Source organism: Channa argus, chromosome 3 (assembly GCF_033026475.1).
Source record: "Channa argus isolate prfri chromosome 3, Channa argus male v1.0, whole genome shotgun sequence".
In the NCBI taxonomy this organism is placed as follows: Eukaryota; Metazoa; Chordata; class Actinopteri; order Anabantiformes; family Channidae; genus Channa; species Channa argus.
The window spans coordinates 16923599-16950586 of NC_090199.1; the positions used below are offsets into that span (position 1 = coordinate 16923599).

A 26988-nucleotide genomic window follows, 5' to 3' on the forward strand; every position below is an offset into this window, starting at 1 on the left:
ATTTCTACAAGGACCACTGTGTTGGTGTGCTGATGTGAACATCAGCACACCAACACCAAGAATTTATGTAGTAATTGCATGTTTGAATATTAATGGCCAACATGCAGAATTATTAAAAAGTGCAATTAGAGCTGAAGAACATTGAATATTTGTGTCTGGAAATACATTCTTAATTCTTAATTAATTACTAATTGTTTTCAACTGCAAATCAACCGTTTCTCAGTTTACTACTTCACATCCATTGAAGAAGACATGACATCAGAAAGCATCTAATCAAATAAATGATTATTGAGTTTAAAGTTTAAATAGAATTTGACATTTAAAGCTGAAGTGTGCATTGCTGTGTCTGTCAAAGCAAAACAAGACTAAAAAAAACAAGCAATGAATGTTATCAGCCACCTGAATGTTAACATTGTTAACTCAGAAGATATAATGTTGCCTAGATTCTAAAATACTGAGTATTTTTTTTTTTTTTACACGCAACTTGTTACATGGAAGAAACATTCTTAACAGTTGAAAGTTAACTTGTCACTGCTCTACAGTGATCTGTAAAATACTGTTACATAAACTGAATCAAGCTGAGTTTTGGATCTGCTGTCATTTCTTGGTTGGCATAAACTGAACACTAATGTGCATTAAGCTGCATTATGCTAATATTGCATTGGATGGTTGCTGTAATAAAAATGTGAAGAAACACGATGCTGTAAAATCATCAGATAATACATGTTTATTATGCATGTTATATCATCAAAAGACAACTTCTCATCTTATGTCACCATTTTGATAAGTGTCACAGAGCTTTGGATCAAGGTGTTCAGTACAAATAGAACTATGAAAATTGTAATTTGAAGTCTACTAGTATAACTATATATATATATATATATATATATATATATATATATATATATATATATATATATATATATATATATATATATATATATATATATATATATATATATATATATATATAAAATCACGGTTCAGTTTCCTAGTGATCTACTCTGGTCACGATCAGAACAAAATAAATGTCCTGATTGTGGTGATTCTGACACTGCTCAACTATTCATCTACAATAACTGCAGACAACAAACAAAGCAATGGCTTCCAGTAAACCGACACACAGTGAAAATTGCATTTAAACAGGAAACCACCAGATGAGAGACTGATAGTGACACACGCAGTAAGTGACACACGCAGTAAGATCCACATAGGTCGTTGCACTGCCACAACTTCCTGCTGTATTAGTCTGCCTAAGGATACTTCTAACACCTTTAAAGGACATGTAACAACCTTTGGCTGGAGAGAAGTGATGTGACTAAAATAGATGTGTATTGTGACTTGGTGTATATCACATCAGTTAAGTCTAAAATGCCATGCTGTTAAGTCACATTTTCTTATTAACTGTGATCATAGCCAGAGAACCACTGTTATATATTGTAAAAGAGTTCTAAAACACCCGTGATCTAGTTAAAATCTTATTCCCATCAAACCTGGTGACTGTGCAGAAACCATAACCAAGTAATTAAACCAAAGAATATTCCCTGGAATATACAATGGAACCTGAGTGTGACATTGGACACTGAGCTAATTAAACAAATGAACTCAGTTGTCAAATTCAGCTTCTTTCACCTAAGAGTTCTGGCTGAAGTCAAGTCTGTTCTCGCTTTTTACAACTTTAAAAAACTGTTCATGCTTTCATTTAATCTGGGCTTGTTTGCTGTGTTGTGCTTTACATAGGAAGAATCAGCCAGTTATTCTAGTTGGTGCAAAGCTCTTACAGTCTCCCGACGAGAGCTCAAAATCACGTCGCCCTCATAAAAGCTTCTCTTCATTGTCTTCTGGTTCACTAAAGGATAGATTTTAAAGTATCTCTGTTGGTTTTCAGGTTACTTACCAGATTAGCACAGTCTTATTTCTCTGTGCTTTTACATCTCCACACATCCTGTAGGGCAAGCAGATCTTTTGACCAGATGCTCCTGAATATTCTGCAGTATAAATTAAAGCTGAACGGGGACCTAACATAGAGCATTAAAGAGCAAAAGATGGATGCCAAAGAATTGAAGGAGGTTTTTATTGTTTTTTGCCAGGAAAATCATGGTGCATGTTTATCTCCCTCCCTAATAAATAAGTTCAAGAACAAACTTACATATGATTACACTACTGTCACGGAATCCATAAATAGTTTTGAAAATGTTAAAGCATTTTTTTTACTTTAGTTTGTGGATAAATTAGACAAAGTGGGTATGTATAAGCTTAAGAGGAGCTGCTGCCTGTGTTTTAACAGCTTTAAACAGTCATGAAAGCAAAAACAATATTCTCATCTAACTTTTAGCAAGTGAATAAATATTGAAAAATGTTGAACTATTCCTTTAAGTAAAAAAGGGGTCAGGGGTCTTAAAATTACAAATCGAAGCGTTTATAGGCAGCTGACAGCCCAGATAAATTGTTTGTTCTATGTGTGGATTTAGACAACAAGATCCTGATAAACTTCAGTGTAACACTGTTATTAATCAGCCCACTACTCACTCCATCCACTAAAACAAACAGCTAACCAGCTGAGCCAGTAGTTTAGCATGTCAATTATCCAGGCTGGTATGTCATCAATTTAGGAAGTAAGCTAGCTTCTCTGCCAGCAATGATAAACCAAGCCTATTTATTTTCACACGTAAAAAAAAAACAATTTAAATTTATTGAACTAGCACCAAGTCCTGTTGTAAACTGAGGGCTGCCCCTTAGTCACAGCATGAATTGCCAAATCATTGCTATTTTCCTAACATGCTGAAATGACTCAGCGTATCACTGAGTATTTCTCCTTTTTTCTGCCTCTGCCTTTTCATCTTAATTCTGTGACTACATTTGATTCTCTCCTGTATCCCTTGTGAAGCTGCCCGTGTTCCTTTTTTAGTCAGCTTTGTCATCTTTTTTTTTATTGTTTAATCTGTCTTTCATTGGCAAAAACGGCAAAATCCTCTATGTATTTGTCTGTGCTATGAGAAAGTAATTTGTCTAACTCCTGCAGGAACCCCCATCACTAGGATATTCCTGTCACATGTTCTACCAGTCTCACGCTGTTCTTTATCTTTTATTCCGTCCTCTCTTTTCACCTGTTTGTGTTCATCTGCTGTCTGTCAGCATCACTCAGCATCCTTTTAGTCTCCACCTAAATGCGCCATTCTTGATAGATCTGCTACATGGCTTGATTTGGACACTTCCCGATTTTGGGATCTATCTAGATCACAATGAATGATTTAATCACTGGCAGTAAGAAAATTGGATTTTGTGTAATAGCGTGCACTAACAGGGATCTGCCCGTTGGTCTAAAAAGCCTTGAGAGAGAGAGAGAGAGAGAAAAACGTCACGAGACAGGAAGTGAGCCTGGACGGATTGGTGGTAGAACATCAAGAGAGTCTGGTGTCTTATGTCCTGTGATTCAGCAGGTAGAGCAGAAGGTGACGCTTCTGACTGACCAACAACACACACACGTACACAAAGTTAATAATCTGCTAGGTGAAACACATTAGGCATGCTCAGACACTCACACCTGCCAGCTTACTTGCGCATTCAAATGGATAATTAGTTACAGTCCAGCTGCGCATAGACTCCACATACACACAAAGGGGGAAGGTGCAATGCACATGTTGTTACCTGGTCCATAACATCCTCCCCCAGATATGTATTCTCACGATTTGCCATCAGGCCACTACTGTCAGTTCTTCATTCTATTATTTGATTTTAAATAATATGGAGCTGTTTCTATTTGAAGGACTCATTTTCCACGTTTCTCTGTGATAATTAATGACCAGTGGTTATAATGAATGTGTCTTTCTGTTTGTGGTTAGACCTAAGCAAGGTAAGTGAAGTGAACAGGCCCATCCACTTGAAGGCATAGTGTTGCCACAATTTGTGCTTCTTGGTGCTACACAGCTGTGTCTTTGGACTTGCAGTACTGTAAAGTTGTAGAGTAATTTTGGGATTGCATAGACCCCCCCCCAATGGTATTTTATGATGGATGAGGGTCTAAACTTATGGACAGTACTGTGTAATACTTACATTTAGGTAAGTTAGCCAAGTTCCCACTGTCATTGACTTCCAAACTCAGTTTCAGTTTTTAGTTTAACACTGCTACAACTGTGCAGTTCAGAATACAATCATTCTTTTAACATTTGTGAACAAACATCCATTATGTGTTATCTGTTTTTGGACTGTGTGAGGAAACTGGAGTGTGAATAAACATAGGAAATACTATTGAACAAATGCTATCATGCATTGTTCACTTTTGCATGACTTCTTGTGGATAGAGTTGTTTTTCTGGCCTTCAGTGAATTTGGGTTGACACTGTTTACTAGTGGGTATTTAGTTTGTGCATCTTGTACATATGCAAACACACATGCAACACACAAGTGACATGATACACATAGACAGTTTTACACTCATCCCAATGATCAATGGTTGGTGACATTATAGGAAACAGTAAAGAACTGTAGCAGCTCACCCACAGAGGCAGGAACAAAGATTGCTATTAAGCAAACATATATGTAAACAATAAAGGTTTGTGACAATAATGCTTCCAAAGCTCATCAACACAGTAAGAGTCCCTTTAAGAAACACAGAGTGCCTGTAAGTGAGACATATTGCCTGTAAACATAATTTTGTTTGTTAAAAAATTTACTTCACAGGACACCTTAAATTGGTGGGATCTAAGAACATGGTACATTACTAAAATGCAATGTGACAGAGCAACAAACAAAAGCAATCTTATAGATTGTTAACAAACAACTTAACAGACTCAGAGGATGAAGAGGATTTCTGATTTAGAAATAATTTTATATAAATAAAATGGAATTAGATTTTTTATCCAAATTTATATGGAAAAGACAAATGCAAAAGACATTTAACACAATTTTTCACTCCTTGATTTTTCTACTTTGACCCACTGCTGTAACTGTTTACATGCAGTATACTGTACTGTACCTGTTGAATGAGGGATTATTACCAACATTTCATGTTCGTCTCATTATTGGATCTTGCTAAATCTTTAGACTGTTTACAATCTGCCTTCTTTCCTCACTAATTTGTTCTCCTGATGTTGTTGTGTTCTTAGATTTCAGCAGTCATCTCAGTTAGTACAATGGAATCATGACCAAAAGTAATGAGTTGTAATTAGCAAGAATCGTTTGTAAGGGACAAACTTTGAATTGTTTTGCAATCTGTGCAATTGTTAATTTCTTATCGGACAGATATTCCCACTTTAATTTACAACTACTGTATCTGTACCAGTGAAGAATTAAATGTTTAGTTTTAATGACTTGTATATTGATATTGCTTGCATTACTCTTTGTTGAAATGAGTATAGACAGTTTGTGACAATTTTAGGGCAGTGTTAGGAGATGAACATTGTGTGTGCACATTCAGGGGTGTATGTCTGAGTGAGACTAATGGCCCAGAGCCAGCAGGGGGATAATTGCTCGTCAAAGCTTGTGCACGAGTCATTACCACAGATTTAACCTTTGACCCTTCCGCAGCAGGCTGACCGTAGCACTGAAGCCAATGACAATCCTAGGTTTCATTATGGGGAACAGCGAGGCACAAGCAGGGGATGTTGGCTCTCACATATGTCTGTGTGTGTGTGTTATTTGGCTCTTGCTGTTTCTCTGTGGGGTACTTTTGACATTGTCTCTTTATTTGATCCTCTTAATGTTGCTATGTAACCATGCCACCCTGTCTCCCTACAGAATACAAATTTTGCTGTCCCCATTACTGTACATTTTGGAGGAATTGGAGTAACTGCTGCCTGGATGTTTAGTAGCAAGTCTTTTTCCTATCCAGGTAGCATGACTTCCTTTCACTCCAAAGTCATTGGGGTTAGATTAGGTTGAGGTTTTCAGAATTTCAGTTATTTCTGTTTGATTTGGATCTTTTGCAGCTTTCTTCTGCGGTGTAAGTAGATAGTGAGTAATACCTTAATGTCGGGTTTTGTGACAGCTAGAAGCACAGAAAGAGGGTATGCACTAAATACATTTCAGTTCTGGTTTTGGGTGCAAACATCGAAATAGAAGGACAATTATCCCATGCAGACCTCAAAATCTATCATAAACTAAAAGAAACACAATCTAAATCTTTTCGAACATCTCTCACAGTCCCCTGATTTGGACATTGATTATTGTAAATCTGACCTTAAATATGCTGTGCATGAAAGACAGCCTATTACTATCTAATAACTTGAAGTGATCTGCAGGAAAAGTGTGCGAAAATGCCTAAAACTACAACTGAAAGAATCGTAGCTGGCCAAAAAATTTTGTCAAGCTGTGATTTCTTCTGGATGGGTAGAGGGAGCAGTTACAGAAAAACTGACTTAGTAGGATGCCCAGGTTTTTTGCCAGAGTAATTATATTTTTTAAAGTCTTAAAATTAAAAAAAGTAAAAAAAAGTAACAGTGCATTAATATCTGATGATATTTTCATTTTAATGTTTGTCCAGGCTGCTCAAATATTTCCATACAACTGTATTAATAGAGCTACATTGAGCTACACCTTTTAAAAAGTCAGAACTCTTGAGTCTCATGAGACTGTTTTAATATTTAACTATGTCCACCATCTTTCTCTAGTTCTAGCAAAGGTGCTCATTTGCCCAAACATAACCCTAAAAACCTTAGTCAGGCTGTGAATGTAGATATATGCATCTCTCCCCTCAACTATTTGTCCTTCTCTTGTCCCTGTTTGTCATTTTTGGGGTGCTTTAGGGTGTGTCTTGGAAAAAGCCTGAAAAATAACTTTTATTGTATATCCCCAAAACACTTTCCTCTGTCTCACATATTAAAAAGTCGTTTCTCTCTCAGCTCTGGTGTCCGTCAAAAACGCCAGTCCCAAACAATACCAGCGCGCACCATTAACCCCAATGAATCATACTCTGGCTGACTGACAGCACCACGTGCCTCACCACTACTTCTATGTCATACACAGATTGCGCCTGCATGATGGATTACACACAGGATTATGATGGATTATAAGATTGGCATTCACAATAAAACACACAAACACTCTTTGGCTCAGCCATATCAGCAGACTCTTACTCACAGTATAGTGGTTCACAGCAGGATGAGATCATACTGTATTTTTTTGGTTTGACTGGCCTCAGATCAAAGTAGATTCAGTCTGATACTCATTATTTTATTTGTTTAGTGCAACTTGCGTGCCTCTAACTGTGCGCAGTGGTAAAAGCAGGAAAAAAGCAAACAGTTGGAGATGTCACTATTTGATACTATTGAGTATGACTCTAAATACGTTGCTATGGTAACATTGTACAGTCCCCGTCATGTCCTATTCTCTCTCACATTGCTCTTTATCTTTCCTCTTCTTGGTTGATTCATTACAAATCGAGAGAATTAGCTCTTTATTAACCTAATTGGGTCTGAATGGGTTTTAATATTTAAAAGGTGACTGCCTCATTTTCAGTAGCGCTTCAGCCTTCTTTTCAAAATTCATGTATGCGTAAGTGAGCGACTGAATGAATTCAAATATCACCATCCGTCTGAAAACAGAGGACGTGGTGGATGATAATAGTGTAGGACTATGTGGTTGCAAGCTGACAATGTGTTTTTATTGACCTCAAAATGAGACACATCTGTACATTTATGATTGTAAGATGGCAATGTGCAGCATACTAACTCTTTCTGTCTCTCTCTTACACACACTCACACCTTCTTTACCAGATTGAGGTCGGATGAGTCCAGGCTGGGTGGCCATAACCATGACAGAGTGATTTAAAGTCACATTACACACAGACACACACATATTATACTCTCCACCAGCATCACTTTCACACCTTTCTTATCTCTTCTGCTTCCCCAGTCTAGTGATAGTACAGTGTTAGTCTTAAGCCCTACAGCCACCTATAGCTACTGTCTTGTCACCTTCACTTACTGCCCACTGTTGCTGCTAATTATGTGGCTTTCAGGGCGAGACAAGAACAAGACTAGGTAAACTGAGATGAAACACAATTTTTATTTATTTATTTTTTGTCCTTTCAGCTTATACCATGAGTTCAGGGTCACGACAGTGGATCATTGTCTGCATGTTGATTTGGCACAGTTTTTACGCTGGATGCCCTTCCTGACGCAACACTCCCCAATTTCTACCATTTGTTTTAGCTCTATCTTTTAATTTTACTTTACAGTGTATGTAAACCTTATTCTAACATCAGAGTCTGTTTACAGGTTTTGGGGATCACTATTGTTTATGCAAAAATGTTTAAATAGCTTTATACCATGGCCTTGCCGCCATTCCTTTACTTCTGCTTAAGGCCAGGGCCTCGAGGATACACTACTAAATAACACACCGGAATCTTTAACCATTAGCGGTTTAGTTACATTTTTGGTAGTAGGTAACACACTGTCTTACTTTCATACTTTCTTATTCTGCTGCACTGATTTTTATTGTTCATCATACGTCCGACAATTTTATAAGAGTGCAAGGCTAAATCAGTGCAATGCTCGTTTCATGTGTCACCTTTTCATACAAATCAATCGGGTCAGGATGGACTGGCCCTGTGTGTAGCAAGCCACGACGCATTGGGTGTTTTGACACCTGTCATTTATAGTCAGCGTTAAATTTTTTCTATCCTGACCCTTGTCCACCACTATATTAAAACAACCATGTGGTGTCAATGATGAGTTAAAAATGTTAAAATATGTCCAGTGGAAGAAACAGAAGTTGGCGAGTATCCAGTTAACCGGCTATGTCTTGTGTTGAATATGTGTTATAATTCACATTTTGTCATATCTGGAAAAAATCTCTTTCCACATTTATAACAGTAAACCAATGTCTAAAGTGGTTCTCCTCTTTTTTAGAGTTGCCCAAAGTGACGTCAGAAAAAACTGTTTAAATAAAGCACACCATCACAAAATCAAATCATACAACAGATACAATAAATAGCAGTGTTAGAGCATCCACAAATGGATTCTACCCTCCTCTCTCCCATGCTATGTCTGCAGTATGTGCCCCTCATAGCTATAGCAGGCTCTAAATGTTACATTTACTGGTGATAAATATTTGCCTGACGGCTGGAATATAGAATAAAAAGCAGTCCTCCTATTTAACCTTTTTATGGTACAGTACAAATGGTTTGGGGAAAATGCCCTTTTGCAACATTCTTTTAATATAACATTGTTATAAAGCACAGTGGGTACAAGCGACTTTATGGAAAGATGAAATTACTTTGCTTTAGAGGGTTGTCACTCTGTTTCTGTCTTTAATAGTTTAGTCGACTCTATGACCCTTGAATCTGGTGTTCACACAAATAATTTATTCAAAGAGTCAGTTTGGAAAAAGGAGAAAAGCAAAAGATGGTAAAGCAGGATATAAAGAAAAAAATTGGAAAAATTACAGAGAAAAAGATGAGTTAAAAACAAATGTTGAAGAAATTTAATGAGACAGAAAATTAGCATTGGAGGGAAAGTCTGAAATGAAGCAGGTAGATTAAATTACCTTTAATATGTGGTTTGCAACATAACACACTCCACCTAAAAGTGAATCATTGCCATTTCACGATTTGCTGGGAGAGTAGTGCTGCTGGTGATGTGATGAATCATGAATCAAAGCTAAGAATATGTTCTGGAGTGAAGATTCCCTAGTATATGCTCAAGTGATTCTGCTTTCGGTTGAGAAAGAGCAGCGATGAAAAAGGGCATTTTGGAGACCATAGGTTAAGGAGCAAATGAAATGAAAGATGATTGCAAGCAAGCAAAACTGAGGAGGAGGAAAAGTACAGCACAGAAAGGAAATCATAGGAATATACAATTCAAGTCTTTTCAATTTTAAGTCTTTTCCTTCTTCCTTCCTCACCTGTCCCCTTCCCCTTTTTATTCCGTCCATCATCTTCTGAGAGCTGTAGTGAAGAGTGTTGTTAAGTCATTTCTAGCTCTGCATCTGAAGCTAATGCATTTCCTTTAAATATTTCAATACTCTTCTCTTCTGTACTGCAAGGTTGAGTACAAGCTCTCCCTCAGCTGGTGCCCACAGAGGCTCACTGCCACCGTTGAAATCCTGCCAGGGGTTTGATGTCTCAGAGTGCTCAAGACTTACGTCAAAAAAGAGGGAGAGATAAGGGAGGATGTGGGAGTGCTGTAAGTTGGGGATATAGATTATCGAGCAAGGTGTTTTTTGAGATGCATCAAAAAATCAGTGTGTGGTCTGAAACCCTGCATTTTTATTTTTATGTGTATGTGCTATGATTTATGCACTTCCTGCACAGATGTAGAGCAGCATGCTTGCTGATGCAAGGTGAAGCAAATGCGTAAAGATGTCAGATGTGGTTCTGCTTTGCAAAATCTGCTCTTACAGGCACACACGCAAAAGGCCTGTGAGCAAAACCAATCCACATGTAAAGATAACACCTGAAAAATCCACTTTGCACTTTATGAGCTGTTATGTAAAACAATAACCCTGGCGCATCTCTATGTGTGCCGGTGAAATTGTTCAAAGAAACATGCAGCAGTGGCAGCAGCAGCATTGAGTGAAGCCTTTACGGTTCAATAATTTCAGTTCGTCATTATGATCTATACCTGTCCTCCATGGTCCTTTTCTTCTTCTCCTTCCGTGTCTCCATCTCTGATGCTCCTGCCATTATGTTTCATGGGAGCAGCTGTCATGGGGCTAGACCAAGAGGAAATTAAAAATCTTTGTTACTTTGTCATTTTTCCCTGTGGGTGGATGGATGTCAATAAAGTCTTATATTATGGTCTGACGCTTAACACACACACACACACCTGCACATACAGCACTATAGAATACACATTCACTCCTGGTGACCAGTTAGCATACAATTAGAAACAATATTTTCAGTATTAAACTTGGGGTTACTTAGTGGTGTGTGTGTCTGTGTGTGTCCTTGTGTGTGCACGCGCACCACTTATTACCAGTCTGGTTTTCATGGAGTCTAAAATATAAAAAACATAAATATTGATTTGCTTTTTGTCCTTATATGTGTTCTAGTTGCAGAACCAGTAACCGAAAAAGCCTCATTCTGACCAGTACTTCCCCCACCCTACCGCGGCCACACTCTCCTCTGCCTGGACATATAGGTCAGTGATTATTGTTATGGTGTATACTGTAGATACTACACTTTTAGATTAAACAGTAAATCTGATAAATAAATTTAAAAAAATCTCTACAGAGACATGCTGTTTTGGCATCATTACACCAGATTTTTTAGCTGGTGTTATTTACATATATCCTTTATTTATTACTGCTGGGCGGAACCATGCACACACAAGTGTCACATTGATTACACACAGAATTGATGTTTGCTGAGTTCCACTGTTGTTGAGAGAATGCAGTATTTCCTGCAAAGGCTGACTAAATTAAATCCCAATTCTAAAGTGTAGTCACCTAAAAATCTAAAATGAATATTGATTCATTATGTTGCTCAATAACCCACAGCATCATGTCTTCTGTTCTTTTCTGTATTTCAATAGGAAGCAGTCCGTTGGACAGCCCCCGCAACTTCTCACCAAGTGGACCTGCCCACTTTTCTTTCGCCTCTTCCCGAAGGTTGGCACGCGTCCCTCATTCACATGATCAGTCACACGAATAACATTACAATTGCAGTGTGAAAAAGATAAGTGAATCTGTTGATAGGGTTATTTTTAGAGAACAACAAACAACAAAACTCTTCAGGTAACATAACTGTTAGCATACATATGCAAAATTTAACTCTATGCTGTTGCCCTGTCTTTGTCCTGCACTCTTCCTACTGAGTGTCTGTGTGACAGGGAGCTGAGATGAATGAGGTGAGGGGGCAGGATTTTGCAGAAACACGTGTCCCTCATCACTCACTCAGAGGAAGTGTCAGACTCTGGGATGGCTGGAGAAAGCCAGAGGGAAGAGAGGAATAAAAAGGAGCAAAAGTGTAATTGGGTAGATTGAACAGCGAGGAAGGTGGTGGAATTGGTTTTACTATAACAGCTGAATGTGTTGTTTGCCGTGACAAAAATAGAAACTGCTATTACAGTTCTGGCTGGAAAATGAAAGAGAGGAACGGTTTTAACATATGATCTTCTTTTTTCCATGAGTAAATTTGACTTCTTTTTACAGGGCTGATGGTCGTAGATGGTCCTTGGCTTCTCTGCCTTCCTCAGGATATGGCACCAATACACCCAGTTCAACAGTAAGTTTAAGAAGAAGAAAAAAAGACCCACACTCGGGACTCTTTTTTTTTTTTTCATCTTGTCTTCATGAGAACAAAGAACTGTAATAAATCTCTCCAACCATCCAACCATTTGAAATCCTGATCCTTTATTGTTTTTTTGTTTTACTATCGTTTAAAATTTTACTGTTGAGGTTTACATACGCCTTGGCTAAATGCACCAAATCCAAACATTTTGTTTTAGGATACGGTATTTCATAAAGAGATACATTTTGATTTAAGTTTTTATTTATGTTTATTTCTTTCTCATAAACTTTACATAATCTTTAATTGTGTAACTTTACATAATCGCTTATGGATTTGCTTCCACAATCTTCAAACAACGCTTTACAAGAATTTTGGGCCATTTCTCCTGTGAAAACACAGTAAAACTGAGTCAGGCTTGGCGGCCTTTTTGTACAAATCTGCTTTTCTTTCAGTTCAGTTGCATTATGATGGCCAATGTTACCATTTTCGAGCTGTGCTTCGGATTCTTGTGCTCCCAAAAGACCCATTTCACTCAAGTATCACATTTTAAATTATCTTTCTAATTCTTCTTTGGTTTTATGATGTTCACCAGTTCTTAAAGAAAACCAAACCCACAATCTGATGCTGCCACCCCCGTGCTTCACACTTGCTTCTTTGGGAAAACAATCCTTACGATTTTCCCTATATACATATCATTGATTATTTGGACGAAAGATTTATATTTTTGTCTGACCAGAAGTTTCCAAAGGAGCTAAAAAGATCTTGGCTTTTGGAGGATTGTTCTCTCTCTTGATGTCCCATCAAACAAAACTAGAAGTGGTTGGCTATAATGGTTTTCAGGTGGATCACTTCTTATAGTGTGAAAATTCTGAAGCCCTGGTAGTAATTTTATTATCTATTTGCAGCTGTCCAAAAAACAGTTTCCCTATAGGGATCAATTAAGTATATATTGTTTATCACACGTTTTAATTCCATAGAGAGATTGTTTTCTCTTGATTGTCAGGCCAGTGGTTTGTATCGGCTTCATTGTTGTGTACTGTAGGCCACTTTAGAGAAAAGAATGTGATATAATGGTTTAAAAATGTATTTTTTTGTCTTTAAAGTGTTATTCCATCTGCCACAACTTCCCTGTATCTAATGTGCATTATAATTGCAGCTTCTCCTCTCTCACATACAGTATAGGATACAGCTGACTGAGTGTGTCCTTGTAAGACAAAACCTGTGGTTATCAAACTACACACCAGTTTAGCAGCAGTCTCCAGAAAAATCCCCTGGATTAAAATGAGAGAGTTTTGGTGATTATTAAGCTGTTAAAGAAGAGAAATCCCTTTATGCTTCCCTTTTTGTAGCTAACAAGACAAAAGTCATTCTTTAATTTTTGTTTTACTAGAGAAACACTAAAGTACAAGATCTACTTTTTCTTCTCTTGATAAATGAGCTGCATAAGTCATGAAATCAGCTTGTGAAACTATTTTAGTTTTTCCATCCTTGAAAAATTGATGAGGTGGGTTTTATATGCTTTTCATGAATATGTATTTCACTCAAAGAATTTATTTGCATCTATTTTCATGCGTAAGTGCATCAGTGTGTGCTGTGCTACCTCTAAATTCATGTCAAGTTGCATGTTCTACTTCTGTTTCGTTTCACTTTAAAATGATTACACGCTACACTAAAAGCTAAATGCCATGCATGCACAAACACACACACAAACCCCTATGTTCTTTGACGTTGGACTTACTGCTGTGAGTCTCAGAGGATGATTTAAAGACATTAAAATGCTGAAGAACATGCTTCATATGTAAACTCAAACTAAAAATAACTAATCAGTTGCTAAGATATAGCCGACCTGATTTATCTGGAGATGGTAACGTGGCCCTCCTACAAAAAGTAGAGCAGAGATAATTGAAATAAAAAGTAACCAATCTGTATTTCTGCCTTGCAGTGGCAAACTGTTTCATTAACTATTTCTCTACCCATCACTTTATCCCCAGAGAAGCAGAGATGGATGATAAAGAGAGGCAACATAGACAAACAAAAGCGAGTGTAGGTGGAAGTGAAACGTGTTTTAACTCAAACAGACAACAACAATGTTTGGACCATAAGAGACTACTTAGAATAATGGACACTGCCAAGGCCCATTTGGTAAATAGGCCATTTGAGAAATGGACCTTAATGTGTATTATGCTCAGGTGGAGGCAAGGTGTTGACTCATAATCCAGCCCCTGTACATGTATGTGTCTTTTGAACTCAGTTCCTGCAACTTTGCTGCTTTTCACACATCATTTGTTTCATTGACTCATGAGTCTCTTGTGCACTTCCTTACAGCAGCATTTATAGTAGAGACACCCACTGTGGAAAACTGATTGATTTCTTTTTTACCAGCAGATGAGGTTGAAGATGATTTCTCAGTTTCCCTTACCTCCTCTCCACCTCCATCACTCCTCCTCTACCCTCCACCCCATCAGGTTTCAATGCTCTGCTGGTTCTTACATGAGCCATTACTCACTTGATTAGTTACAGCAGGACTCTTGCATACTGAGCAGAGCAGATGAAAGGATGAGATGTGTGCGTGTGTGTGGGAGTGTGTGTGTGAAGGAGTTAGGTATATGATGATAAGGATATAAGCTAAATTTATTCAGAAAATGTAAACAAATGTGATAAAAGTGAAGTACATTTGAAATCTTTCAGGTTAGGAAATATGACAGTCCTGTAGCTTGTGGGGGGTTTTCATAAATACAAATCAGATGTCATATTATTAGTACAAGTTCTGAATTAATTTATATAATCAGCTGATCTATGTTCACTGCAGGTCTGATACACAAGACGAGCTTCAGAAACGTTTATGTTCATTTGTACCTTTCACCTTTGTCAGGAATCACATTACAGTAGTCCGAAGAGTGTCTATGATTTTTTTATCCTTTACCAAATATGTTTTTTATTGTGTCATTTTTATGAAATGGGAAAAAAGAGCTACTGATATGAGATGGCCTTCTTCTTGTTTACAAAATTTATATCAAGAAAATGTAATCAATATTTTTGACAGCTTATGAAACACATCATCTTCACATCATTAAGTTTTGATGCATGTGTGGATACTTACAAAGAAAACATGCAGACTAGTTTTGCATTCTGTTTTTCATGTGGGAGGGTATGCTGTTAAAAAACAACAACAGCAGTGATACTGTACACTCATATGACTGTATTATTTGGAAAGAACATATTTTGCATGTACAGTATGACCAAATACTAAATCAAACCATCAGAGACCACAGAGCTGCTGGTCCAGCTGTCACACAAATTGCTTCAGACAACACTTGTAAAGAAAGAAGAGGAAATAATTTGTTTCCTCTTTTTTCTTTACATCTTTACTACCAGTAAGAGGAACAAGGATACAAGTTAGGATCAGCGAATTGAGGTGAACTCAGATTGAACTCAGATTGAACATTTTTTATCTGTGACAACCTTTGTATCCAATTGCTTTTTCCATCTCCGTGTTCTCTCTGTCTCGAGAGAGCTCCGTCTTAATTGATTCTGTTGACTAAACTTGCTGAATTCACAACACATCACATCATTGCCTTTCTACAGTTTGCAAGTGGCTAAGACCTGAATGGAGTTTCTATTGGATTTTTATAGCCGAAATCGTTGTGTGGCCAAAGCCAGCCATGGTGCCCCATTGGGAGATGTGTTCATTAAGCCTCCCATTGATCCAAGCTGGGCTTTTTCCCTCCTGCACTGAAGAAAAGTCTTTTGTTTAAGACAGAATAGCACTGCCATTAACCCCCCGAGGCAGCAGACACTTAAGGCAGCAGTCGACTTTTCTTGGAGTGACTCTTTCGTTCCCTGCAGTCCTTTTATTCTGTTTTTCAGTCTACATTATCCTGTTTCTTCCCTCCTACACTAACTCCTTCTAGATGTTTTCCTTGTTTATCCACGTCTCTGTTTCTTTCTTGTTCTTTTAACTGAGACACTTCTTTGTTTCGGTTCTTTACACCCCCTCCTATCATAGTACACCTAGTGCTCTCCTCTCTTCTCTTCTTTTCTCTTCTCTTAAAATCTCTTCTCTACATCGATTTGGCTGGTCTTGCCTTTTGTTGTTTTTGATGTCCTCTTCTCCATCACTGAGTATCTATCTTTACACTATTGATGTGGCAGCTGCAACAGAGGATTTTACATAAAATCTGACAAAGAGCAGTTCACATTTTAACCTCGTCTTATTTTCATGTCTCTCTTCAGTCATCTAGCTCATCCCAGGAGCGTCTGCACCAGCTGCCCTTTCAACCAACCATGGACGAGTTGCATTTCCTGTCCAAGCACTTTGGAAGCACCGAGAGCATCACGGATGATGACGGGGGTCGACGCTCTCCGCATGTCCGCCCTCGCTCTCGGAGCCTCAGGTGAGACTGTAACAGGTCATGGGCAAAGTAGTTTAGGCAGATAAATCAGGCATCTAGCCCAATGTTATTTAGGTTTGTTTGGCATACACCATAAGTCACATGAGGATTTCTTTGAGTTGTAAGACATAGCCTCTAGTCTCTAACTCAGCACAAATGTTTCCATTTATGCACAGTTAACAGTAATGCTGTGCAATGTTATCCACATACAAACATTCATGATTCATTGTGTAAACCATCAGGTTGTTTAGTGCCTGCAGTAGTGACTTGGACTTCTTATTAAGTGAAAAGGTGCCAACATTGCTCAAAGCTAAATAGTTAATTTGTGGAGATTGATTTTTGTGAAGGAAAATGAACAAAGGTAACCAAAATTCAAAATGTAAAAGGATTGGATTGAATGTCTCTTTAGAAAAGTAGTGTTTTAATTAGTGTCCAAGGATAACTTCATTCTGACATGAGGACTCATAGGGGTCTCTCAATCAGGCCTTTCTGTTGCTTGTATCATTTACCTTCTATAAATGTGTCATAGCTGTTGCATGCTTCAAAATCTGCAGCTGCTATTTAATAAGAGAAAGATTCAGCTGGTCAACACTTCATCACAGACAATAAATTTTACTTGTACTTCTTAAAAAAATATTAATTAAAAGTATATTTTTCCTGACTATAACGCTACACTATAGCAAAATGGTCTGCACTTATATAGAGCTTTTCTACCTATTGGCACTCAAAGCGCTTTACACTGCTTCTTATTCACCCATTCGCACTCACAATCACACACCGGTGGGGTGTACCGGAATCCCAACTAAGTAGGGTTTCAGTGTCTTGCTCAAGGACACTTCGACATGTGACCAGAGGAGCCAGGGATTGAACCAACAACTGTGAGATTGGAGGACAACCGCTCTACCTTCCTGCGCCACAGTCGCCCCATCTAAATGTGTGTCTAGCACTAAATGTGTGTCTAGCACAAAATGTGTGTCCCCATCAAATGCTCTCTTAACTCCCAATAATGTATGTAATAAGTAATGTTTACTAAATGAAATTACATAATTATATCCAGTAAAATCATAAAGAACAAATAAATGACTTAGAACAAGTAGGGGTGCAGTAGTTAGTAGTTAGCAATAGTTGTGAAGTATCAAGAGTCAGGCTAACACATTGCTTGTTTTGATCTTTTTATGAGGTTAACACTTTTAACACGTCTTTACCCTTCCATCAATTGTCCAAACAGTATTTCATAACATACTATTCTTTTACCCAAGTTTATGTATAATGGAGCAAAATATTAACACAGTATTTGGAGTGTACTTAGTGTTTTTACATCACTGTTGTTATATCAGAATCGGTCCACCCTCCAGTGCATTGAGCGTCTCCAAAGTGCAGCAGTATCTCTATTAGAAGAGGTCTCTAGTGTACACTTCCTCCAACCACACCTATTATAGCCTCCTCTCTGGTTTCAGCATGGCCTAACTACATACAACACATCACTACTTATCAGTTTTTAGTTTTTATATTAAGCTAAGAAGTGTCTTCATTGGAGCTAGCCTAGATAATGTAGCGTCAATATAGAGAATGTGTTTTCTGTGTGCCTCGACATGCCTCATCACAATTCATATCACATCTCTCTGTGAAGCTAAACTCTAATGTGTTTGCCCATGAGTCTTTTTTTATAATAAGCTTCTCTATTGTGAATGTCTAATCCAGCATAGGATGAGGTAGTGAGGTATTTTTGGGCTTTTTCTCCTGGTGCTTCGTCTTATATTTGTGCATGCATGGGTGTGGGGAATCATAATGTGAATCTTCATGTATTTATATTTGTACTTATTTCCTTTTTTTTGTAGTGTGAAAGACACTAGATGCATTAGAGAAATACAGCATATTCAGTGTGAACTCTGTAATTTACCATAACATTCATACATGATAACCGTGAGGGGAAGCTGTGAACCAATCCTCAGTTCAAGTGAAAAATACAGAATCTTATCTCCCACGTCTCACTAGTTGCCTCCCCTCTGTCTTTTCCTCAGTCTTGCTTCCTTTGATTTTCTCTGTCTGTGCTGTATATTACACTCCTGCTCTCTGTTTGTCTCTCTGCAGCCCAGGGCGCTCTCCATCCTGTTATGACAATGAAATAGTGATGATGAACCATGTCTACAAGGAGCGCTTCCCCAAGGTCAGCCTCACACAAACAAACACGCAAATGTAAACTGTACTGCAACACACAAAAAGTATGCATACAGCTATACTTGGAGAACATTTACATTTATTTATTTGTTTGTTTGTTTACATTTATTATGGGCAAGTTAATTTATTTTTTTATCATTTGTAAGAATTTCATCTTTTCAGTAAGCGGCTGAAATTTTGGGGTTATTGTGTGTTTGAAACAACTAATCAAAATCCAATAATTTCATTCATTATCACTCACCGCTTATCCTATGTGTGTCCTGGGGGGGCTGGACCCTATCCCAGCTGTCATCGAGGGAGAGTCGGGGTACATCCTGGACAGATCACCAGTCTATCACAGTGCCACAGAGAGCCATACACAGACAGACCACCATTTACACACACATTCCCACCTACCAGCAATTTTAGATTCACCAATTAATCTATGTTAGGGATGGCTGTAGTTGGTAAAGGCAGTTGACCATGGACCACAGGGTCAGTGGTTCAATCCCCCCTCCTGGCTACAAGTCGAAGTGTCCTTGGGCAAGACACTGAACCCCAAGTTGCTCCCGGTGTGTCAGGTGAGCACCTTGCATGGCAGCCACCGCCATCAGTGTGTGAGTGTGTGTGTGAATGGGAAGCTACATTGTAAAGTGCTTTGGATAAAAGCGCTATATAAGCGACTATTTACCATTTACCATTTAATCTTAAGATGCATGTTTTCGGGCTGAGGGAGGAAACCCACGCAAGCTGTATGGCGCCAGCTCCAACCATTCCACCACCTTGCTGCCCCCAATCATTCCTAAGAACCTATTTTAGGTTTACATTGTATTTAACAGACATATGTCCCTTTCTTATTGTTAAAGCCGATCAAGGACAAAGTAGTTTGTACTTGTTGCAGTAGATTTGTAGTAGCTACAGAGTAAACTCTCCTCACAGAGCAAACAAAAAAACACATTAAGTTGTTCTTGACCTATTGAATTCATGGTAACCATGAGGACAGACTAAGCAACATATTCGTTCAAACACTCCTCCAAGGGATGGGTTTTACATGTTTGTGAGAATCGAGAAGTACATCAGATAGTTTAGCTACAGTATAAATGTTTCACCACAGCTTGCTAAGACAGGTGTCTGTGCAGTCCCATCTTTGTGGACAAGCATCAGGGACGTGAATCTGATATAAGCTATGATGAGAAGCTGTTGCAGTAAGCAGTTTAGTCCCTCAGAGCCTGGAAGACTACATGCAGAAATTAACACACTGTATATATGACACTAAAATTACAGTGTATATTTAGGAGACAATAAACTATATATATAGATTATATACACATATTATAGTCAACAACCGTGGTATGCTGTAACATTTAAGTGATGCAACAACTTTTTGTTTGTCAGGTGTTATGTATACAACTACACTTTATAAAGGAAAATGAACTATGCATTTTGTATTTTTTAGCTTTAGTACAACAAAAAGTGTGTTCAGAGATGATGTCATCCCCCCTTGTGTGTTGTTCAAGGCTCAACTCCGATCTCCAGCATTAAGACAGCTTTTAGATAGCTGCTGCTGACATGTTTTTCACCATTCTTAGTAACCTTTTGACACTTTTGACCTTTTGTGTGGAAAAGCTTTGAGGTCGGTCATGACTGAGATGCTACCTGTCAGTGATCATAAGCAAAAAACTGGTTGGATCATATTTTCCTTCACCGTGTAATCAAGGCAGTTGTTCGATCCCCGGTATATCCCCAGTATATGATGAAGTGTCTCTGGGCAAGACACTGAACCCCTAACAGCCCATTCTGGTCCAAGCCCAGTAGAAATTGGGGAGGGTTGCATCAGGAAGGGTATCCTTTGTAAAAACTGTGCTAAATCAACATGTGGACAATGATCCACTGTAGTAACCCTGAACTCACGGGATAAGCCTAAAGGACAAAAAAAAAAAAGTATAATAAAATAAAATATAAAAAGTATATTGCATCAGATACTAACAATTAAATATAATTTCAAGTTATGTGATTCCATTACTCAGTAAACACACGTTTAAAAATAATTTTACTGGATTTCCTGTCTTTAATTAGGCCACCGCTCAGATGGAGGAGAGGCTGGCAGAGTTCATCCACAACTACTCCCCAGAGAGTGTTCTGCCACTTGCCGATGGGGTCCTGAGCTTCATCCACCACCAAGTAGCAGAGTTGTCCAGAGACTGCCTGGCTAAATCACGCGAGGGCCTCATTACCAGTGTCTACTTCTGTGAACTGCAGGAAAACTTGGAGAAGTTGCTGCTTGATGTAAGTGGTTATGCATGGATCATGGAGGTGGACCGAAGACTACAGTGATGCTTACTGCATTAGTTCAAACACAGACCTCTTTTTCTTCTCTCAGGCCTATGAGCGCTCAGAGAGTTCTGAGCTCACCTTTGTTGTTCAGCTTGTCAAAAAGCTCTTCATCATCATCTCTCGTCCCGCCAGACTCCTCGAGTGTTTGGTAAGTTTATCACCAGTACTGAATGAACCATGTTTTGTTAAACTGATAATTTAATCCAGATTCAAGAGTTTTTTAGAGATATTTAACACACACACATTAATCCAGATTGACTAAATAAGCATCAATTGAAACAAGTGATACATTTTTTTTTTTTGAGGGACGTTTTTACATTCTAAGTATTTATTTTTTGCTGGCAGAGAGCCCTGTCCTGATCAGATGTTGTTCTAATGTCAGATATTGTGCTCCCTATCTCATCACCTGATTTGTTTTTGCTGCTGCTAAGGAGTCATTGCAACAATTTTACACATACAGTTCAGTTACTTACGTGAGGAATGCTACTCAATGTGTGATGACAGTGGCTCTGACAGTCAGGATATCTTGACATCTAAAATTCGAAAATTCTGTCGCTTCGAATTTTACTAGTGATTCTTCCACTCCCTTTTTTAAATGTAGTTTTAGTTGGAGTTTTTTTTTTTCTTTTCTTTTATTCTTTCAACGCAACTCGGTTCCAGAAACTCTGCTCTTTACCTCGTTTCTGCACTTGCTTATTAACGATACACAAATGGCTGATAATGTACAGTAAGTGTAGCTTCAGCTTCACTGTATTGTGCAGTAGACGTCATGGTGTTGTTTAAGCTGTGTCACATTTCTGGAGCAACAAAGTATGTCCTTATCACCACAGGATATTTTTTAACTTGAAACTGTAAAATATTTTCTCCACATCAGCACCACTTAAAATCATCTAGGAGAGAGAGCTGTGTCCTTGAAATTTTGATTCTTAACTCACCACCATATAGTAATAACAGAACTCTATACACATGTAAGGATTAGACATACCTAGATATTGGCTGGTTGTTTGATGGCTTCCTATGTTCGTCATTGGCATAGTCGAGCCACCAACACCCGTGGCTCATCTTTCAGTTGTCAGGGCAACTGTCAGGAATGGTCGATAGGGTCAGACAGGATGTGGAAGGGACTTGAGTTAGAGAGGAGTAGACATAAACAAAGATAAAATCCTTTCCACAGCCATAGAGTTCATTTAGCATTCAACTCAGCTGTGAGTTCTGATCTGGTGAAAATGTCACACAGTCAGTCGGCTGTTAGCCGCACGAATATTATCTGTGAGCTGAGCAAGTTATCAGAGGGGCAGGTTAATCCCCCCTTTCCATACTCTTGCAGATATAAGCAAGCAGGGAAGGAAAGAAATGATCCTGGATGCCCCAGGCTCTGCTTTCTAATCAAAATGTTATTTCACCAAGAGAAAAAAAATCTGAATCCCACTAGACACTGCAAAAGCTGTTTCATTAGAAGAAAGGGATGTTTTCAAGGAAGCAATTTAAAGTTGGGAGGTATATTAACAATGATTGTATTTGTTTGACAGCCCCTCAGTGGTGCTTGGTCATGAATTTGCAGCAGTTTGAAGTAAATTCTTGTTTTGGCATTATAAGTTGAACACCCTTTGAAATGACTTCAATATATGTATCAGTTTAATAACAGCCATCTAGCCACTATCATTATGACATGTCATTGTTAGTACTAACTTTAAACTTAGAATGGTTTAATATGTGACTATACTGCAGGAAAAATAGTAACCACCATAACACACTGCAGTAGACTTTCTATCAGCAAAAGTATTGCTGTGATACTGAGCCAGACGTTGTTTTCTTCTTTTACTGACATTTGATCCCTGAAATGTTCTGGTTTGTGTCTTTTCAGAATTTTGAAATTTTAGCTGTGTTGTTTGTTAGAAAAACAATCATTTTGAAGAGGCCATCTTGGGAATGGGAAAATTGAAACTGGCATTTCGCTCTATGGGCAAATGTTTCCTTTTTGTAATCCTACACATCTGTCACTTTACTTGTAGAATGTGTTAATTTGAGTGTGTTTCTGCTGTGGACAGGGACTGATTAGAGTTTATTTACATCTAGAGGTGATATCACTCTGGTTAGTCTTCAAACTTCAAGGGTGCTAACAATCAGTTGTTGTGGACTAGAAGATTTTTTTGCTAAGTCCTAAAGTAACTGTGATAGTTATACTGTGCTGCACAAGCTACATTGAGCTACTGTATGGGAGTTTAGGATTTAAGTTCCACTCCCTTTTTTTAAATATAGTTCTGTGTTGTGTTTACAGTCATCCCGAGATCAAAATACAGGATTGGTTCAATTACCTTTTTCATATGGTATATTAAGGTGAAATCAAAAGTTTTCGCAGGTCAAGACATTTTAAAGTAGCATTTTCTTCATTTTAATTACAGGAGTTTAACCCAGAAGAGTTTTACCATCTGCTGGAGGCAGCAGAGGATCATGCCAAGGAGGGACAACTGATGAAGGCAGACATCCCTCGATACATCATCAGCCAGTTGGGGCTGACTAGAGACCCACTGGAGGGTAAGAGATAAAAACAACAAGAAATAAAGAAAATAAATATTCCATGATTTCTTGTAGATGTGTAACTTGCAGCACTACTTTCTAGACTAGTAGTTTTCAAGTGATTGTGACCCACAAATATACATACATACATACATACATACATACATACATACATACATACATACATACATACATACATACATACATACATACATACATACATACATACATACATACATAGAAACAATATTGAAATGGGTTTAATGTGTTTAATGCATCATTGATTGTATGGTCAGAGACCTTCACGGCCTAGCAGGGGGTCGCTGACCCCAGGTTGAAAACTCCTGTTATAGTCAGAGGACTCATCATTGTTCTTGTACTGATTTCAAACAAACCACAAATACAAAAAGCTAAGAAAATAACACACTTTGAAGTTCAGACGGAAACACTGGTATTACCCTAAGCCTAAAGCACGGATCTGGAGCCAGGAGGCCATTAATTTAGCTTACCATAAAGACATTAAGCTGGGGGAAAGAGCTACTCGTGTCCAAAGTAAAAATATAAACAGCAACACATCTAAATCCTTGTGACAAACTAATGAAAGAATGACAAGTTGTAGTTTAGGGGGGGACACTAGTAAGGGTTACAAGGAAACAGTGACTTCTCAGTCTTACTGTCACAGTGAGGATCTTAGACAAAAAGCTTAACCAATGAATAAACTGATGTTTGTCAAAACATGATTTTACCCCATTGTATCTAAAACTACAGTACAATTGAACTGTATTTACTTAACATACTGCTATACTTTTGGTGGATTTTTAAACACAGAGTCAGGTGAGCTCCTCCTGGTTTTGTTAATGGACATGAGACCTATGTTTTCATGTAATTATATGCAAGATGATAAATAAAGCTGGGGGAAGAAGCACATAATGTGAGTGTGATAATTGCATCCAGGTGTAGTTTGGCCTGACTTGTTGACTTGTTTTACTCTTTAAAGCACGGTCAGTGTTTGCCTATGAAGCACATCATGGGGGCAGTTAAGGCACTTTGAAACTCCTTCATGTGAATTCAGAGAGATTTTAAAATGTCATTATTTCTGAAGTCGCTCCTAAATTAACACGCACAAATGTTTGTGGAGAGGTTAGAATAATTTCTATAGATTTTCTGCTTGAGCATAATCACATTCTTAAGTAATCCTGTGAGAGTTACTAAATCTAGTAATGTTCTTCATGTTCATTTATATACATATACATGTTCATGTATATACAAAAATCAGTCCTGTATTAAAAACCTAAAGATACAGGTCAATATATAAAAAATAAAATAATGCTTGAGGTGCAGCTGCTCAGTTTTGTCTGAGCGGGAGCCAAAATTGTCCAGCTTTGAAAACATCTGCTTTAAGCTATAGAATACCTGTGTTGGATGATTGAAAGATGATGTTTAATGAGATATACAGTAAGGTGTGGATTGGCTGGATCATTTACTGACTAGTGATGGACTGACATTGGTGACTAGGTTAGTCTAGTCCAATTGGTTAAATGGCCTGAAATGATGCTTCACAATAAACTGCTGCTGTTTTATTTCGGAATTAGAGGAAATTTGGGCCTGCTAAGTTGTTATCAGTCAAACTCTGCTAAGAATGTGCCACATGATATTCTGATCTTGCACTTGCACCAGCACCTACATTGTCGTGCATAGACACAAATGCACACCCACATAGCTGCTCGTTCACCCACACGTTCACACTCTCTTTTCTTTTCTTGGTTCCCCATAGAAACAGTTGACAAGATCACTTGTTTTCAGCATCAAACAGAAGCCGACAGAATATACAATTCTCATCTCAGTGACTTTCATTTTAATTTATTTTTTCAAAAGAGTGGTTTTGTAAATGCTTAGCAAAATTAATAATCATTCAATTATTTCCTCGCTTCAACATAAAAGTGGTATTATCAGTGTAAAGTAGCAGCTGTCACATACAGAACAAGAGTGCAACAACTCTGAAAATTAAGTTACCAGTGTGTCTCACGGTTTGAAGTAATAAGTGAGGGGGATGGAGCACTGATGAATAAAAGAGAAATGAATGGGAAGAAGCTTTTTTAATTCTCTTGTTTTTCTTTTCTGTGATCTGATGCATTTTGAAACTTGAATAGCTTTTTTGTTAAAGTTGTCATCTAGCATCTTCACATTTTTTATCTGCTCACATGAGTGTGGGATGCCTGGTATGTTTGAATAAGAAATGCCTGTTCCCATCTTGACACACTAACATGTTTTTCTACAGAAATTGTGAGCCTTGACAGCTATGATAGTGAGGGTCCGCAGACTCCGGAGACGGATGATTCAGCAGAGGTGAAGATCCAACAAACATACAGACATTTGTGTCTGCATGTGTTCACGTATAAATGGTCCACATATACACAACGCATTTAATCTCATGCACACAGATAGCTGTTGAATTCAACACAGAAAGAGAGACATACAGTAATAGCATTTTAAAATTTTTTTTGAGCTACATTTGTGCTGATTTAAACTTATTCAAATGTTGGATGTATCACTAGGGTAAAGGGAAAGTTATGAAGCCACCTAGTGAAGAAGACTTTCAGACGATCAAACTGATCAGCAATGGAGCTTATGGGTAAGCCATTGTATATTTTCTACCTAAATACAACCCCGATTCAAAAAAAGTTGAGAGCATGTGTAAATGTAAATAACCACAGATTGCAATGATTTGCAAATCTCATCAACCCATATTTTATTCACAGTAGAACATAAACAACATTTCACATGTTGAAACTGAGACATTTGACCATTTCATGGAAAATATTAGCTGATTTGAATTGAATTTGATGGTAGCAACAAATCTCATATAAGTTGTAACAGGGCTGGATGTTTACCATTGTGTAGCATCCTCTCTTCTTTTAACAATTGTCTATATACATATGGGAAGTGAGCAGACCAGTTGCTGGAGTTTAGGAGAGGTTTGAGGTATCCCATGTTTTATGATACACCAAATATTTTCTATTGGTGCAAGGTCTGGACTGCAGGCATGCCAGATCAGCACCCAGACTCTTATCCTGCAAAGCCATGCTGTTGTGATGGATGCAGGTGGTTTAGCATTGTCTTGCTGAAATATGTAAGGCCTTACCTTAAAGAGACACCATCTGCATGGGAGCATGTGTTGCTCTCATACGTATTTTTCAGCATTGATGGTACCTTTCCATATGTGTAATCTGCCCACACCACAGGCACTATTGCACCCCCATACCATCAGAGATGCAGGCTTTTGAACTGTCTGCTGAAAAACGCTGGATGGTCCCTCTCCTCTGTCCATGTTTTCCAAAAGGAATTTAAAATTGTGAGTCATATTATTTTAAATAAGATTTGGCCCAGAGAACAAGGGGTGTTTCTGGATCATGTTCAC

At 38.1% G+C, this 26988-nt stretch overlaps 1 protein-coding gene across 4 annotated transcripts in view; it reads left to right on the plus strand.

Annotated features, from left to right (window-relative positions):
- mast1a (microtubule associated serine/threonine kinase 1a) overlaps nucleotides 1-26988 on the plus strand; it is a 64692-nt gene that overhangs the window by 19598 nt on the left and 18106 nt on the right. For all 4 annotated transcript variants that reach the window (XM_067498921.1, XM_067498918.1, XM_067498919.1 and 1 more), the window contains 10 exons: nucleotides 10992-11080; nucleotides 11474-11549; nucleotides 12093-12165; nucleotides 16405-16565; nucleotides 18654-18729; nucleotides 20796-21005; nucleotides 21100-21201; nucleotides 23456-23588; nucleotides 25849-25916; nucleotides 26126-26202. In XM_067498921.1, the coding sequence (XP_067355022.1) occupies nucleotides 10992-11080; nucleotides 11474-11549; nucleotides 12093-12165; nucleotides 16405-16565; nucleotides 18654-18729; nucleotides 20796-21005; nucleotides 21100-21201; nucleotides 23456-23588; nucleotides 25849-25916; nucleotides 26126-26202 (1065 nt within the window). The remainder of the gene's footprint in view (nucleotides 1-10991; nucleotides 11081-11473; nucleotides 11550-12092; nucleotides 12166-16404; nucleotides 16566-18653; nucleotides 18730-20795; nucleotides 21006-21099; nucleotides 21202-23455; nucleotides 23589-25848; nucleotides 25917-26125; nucleotides 26203-26988) is intronic.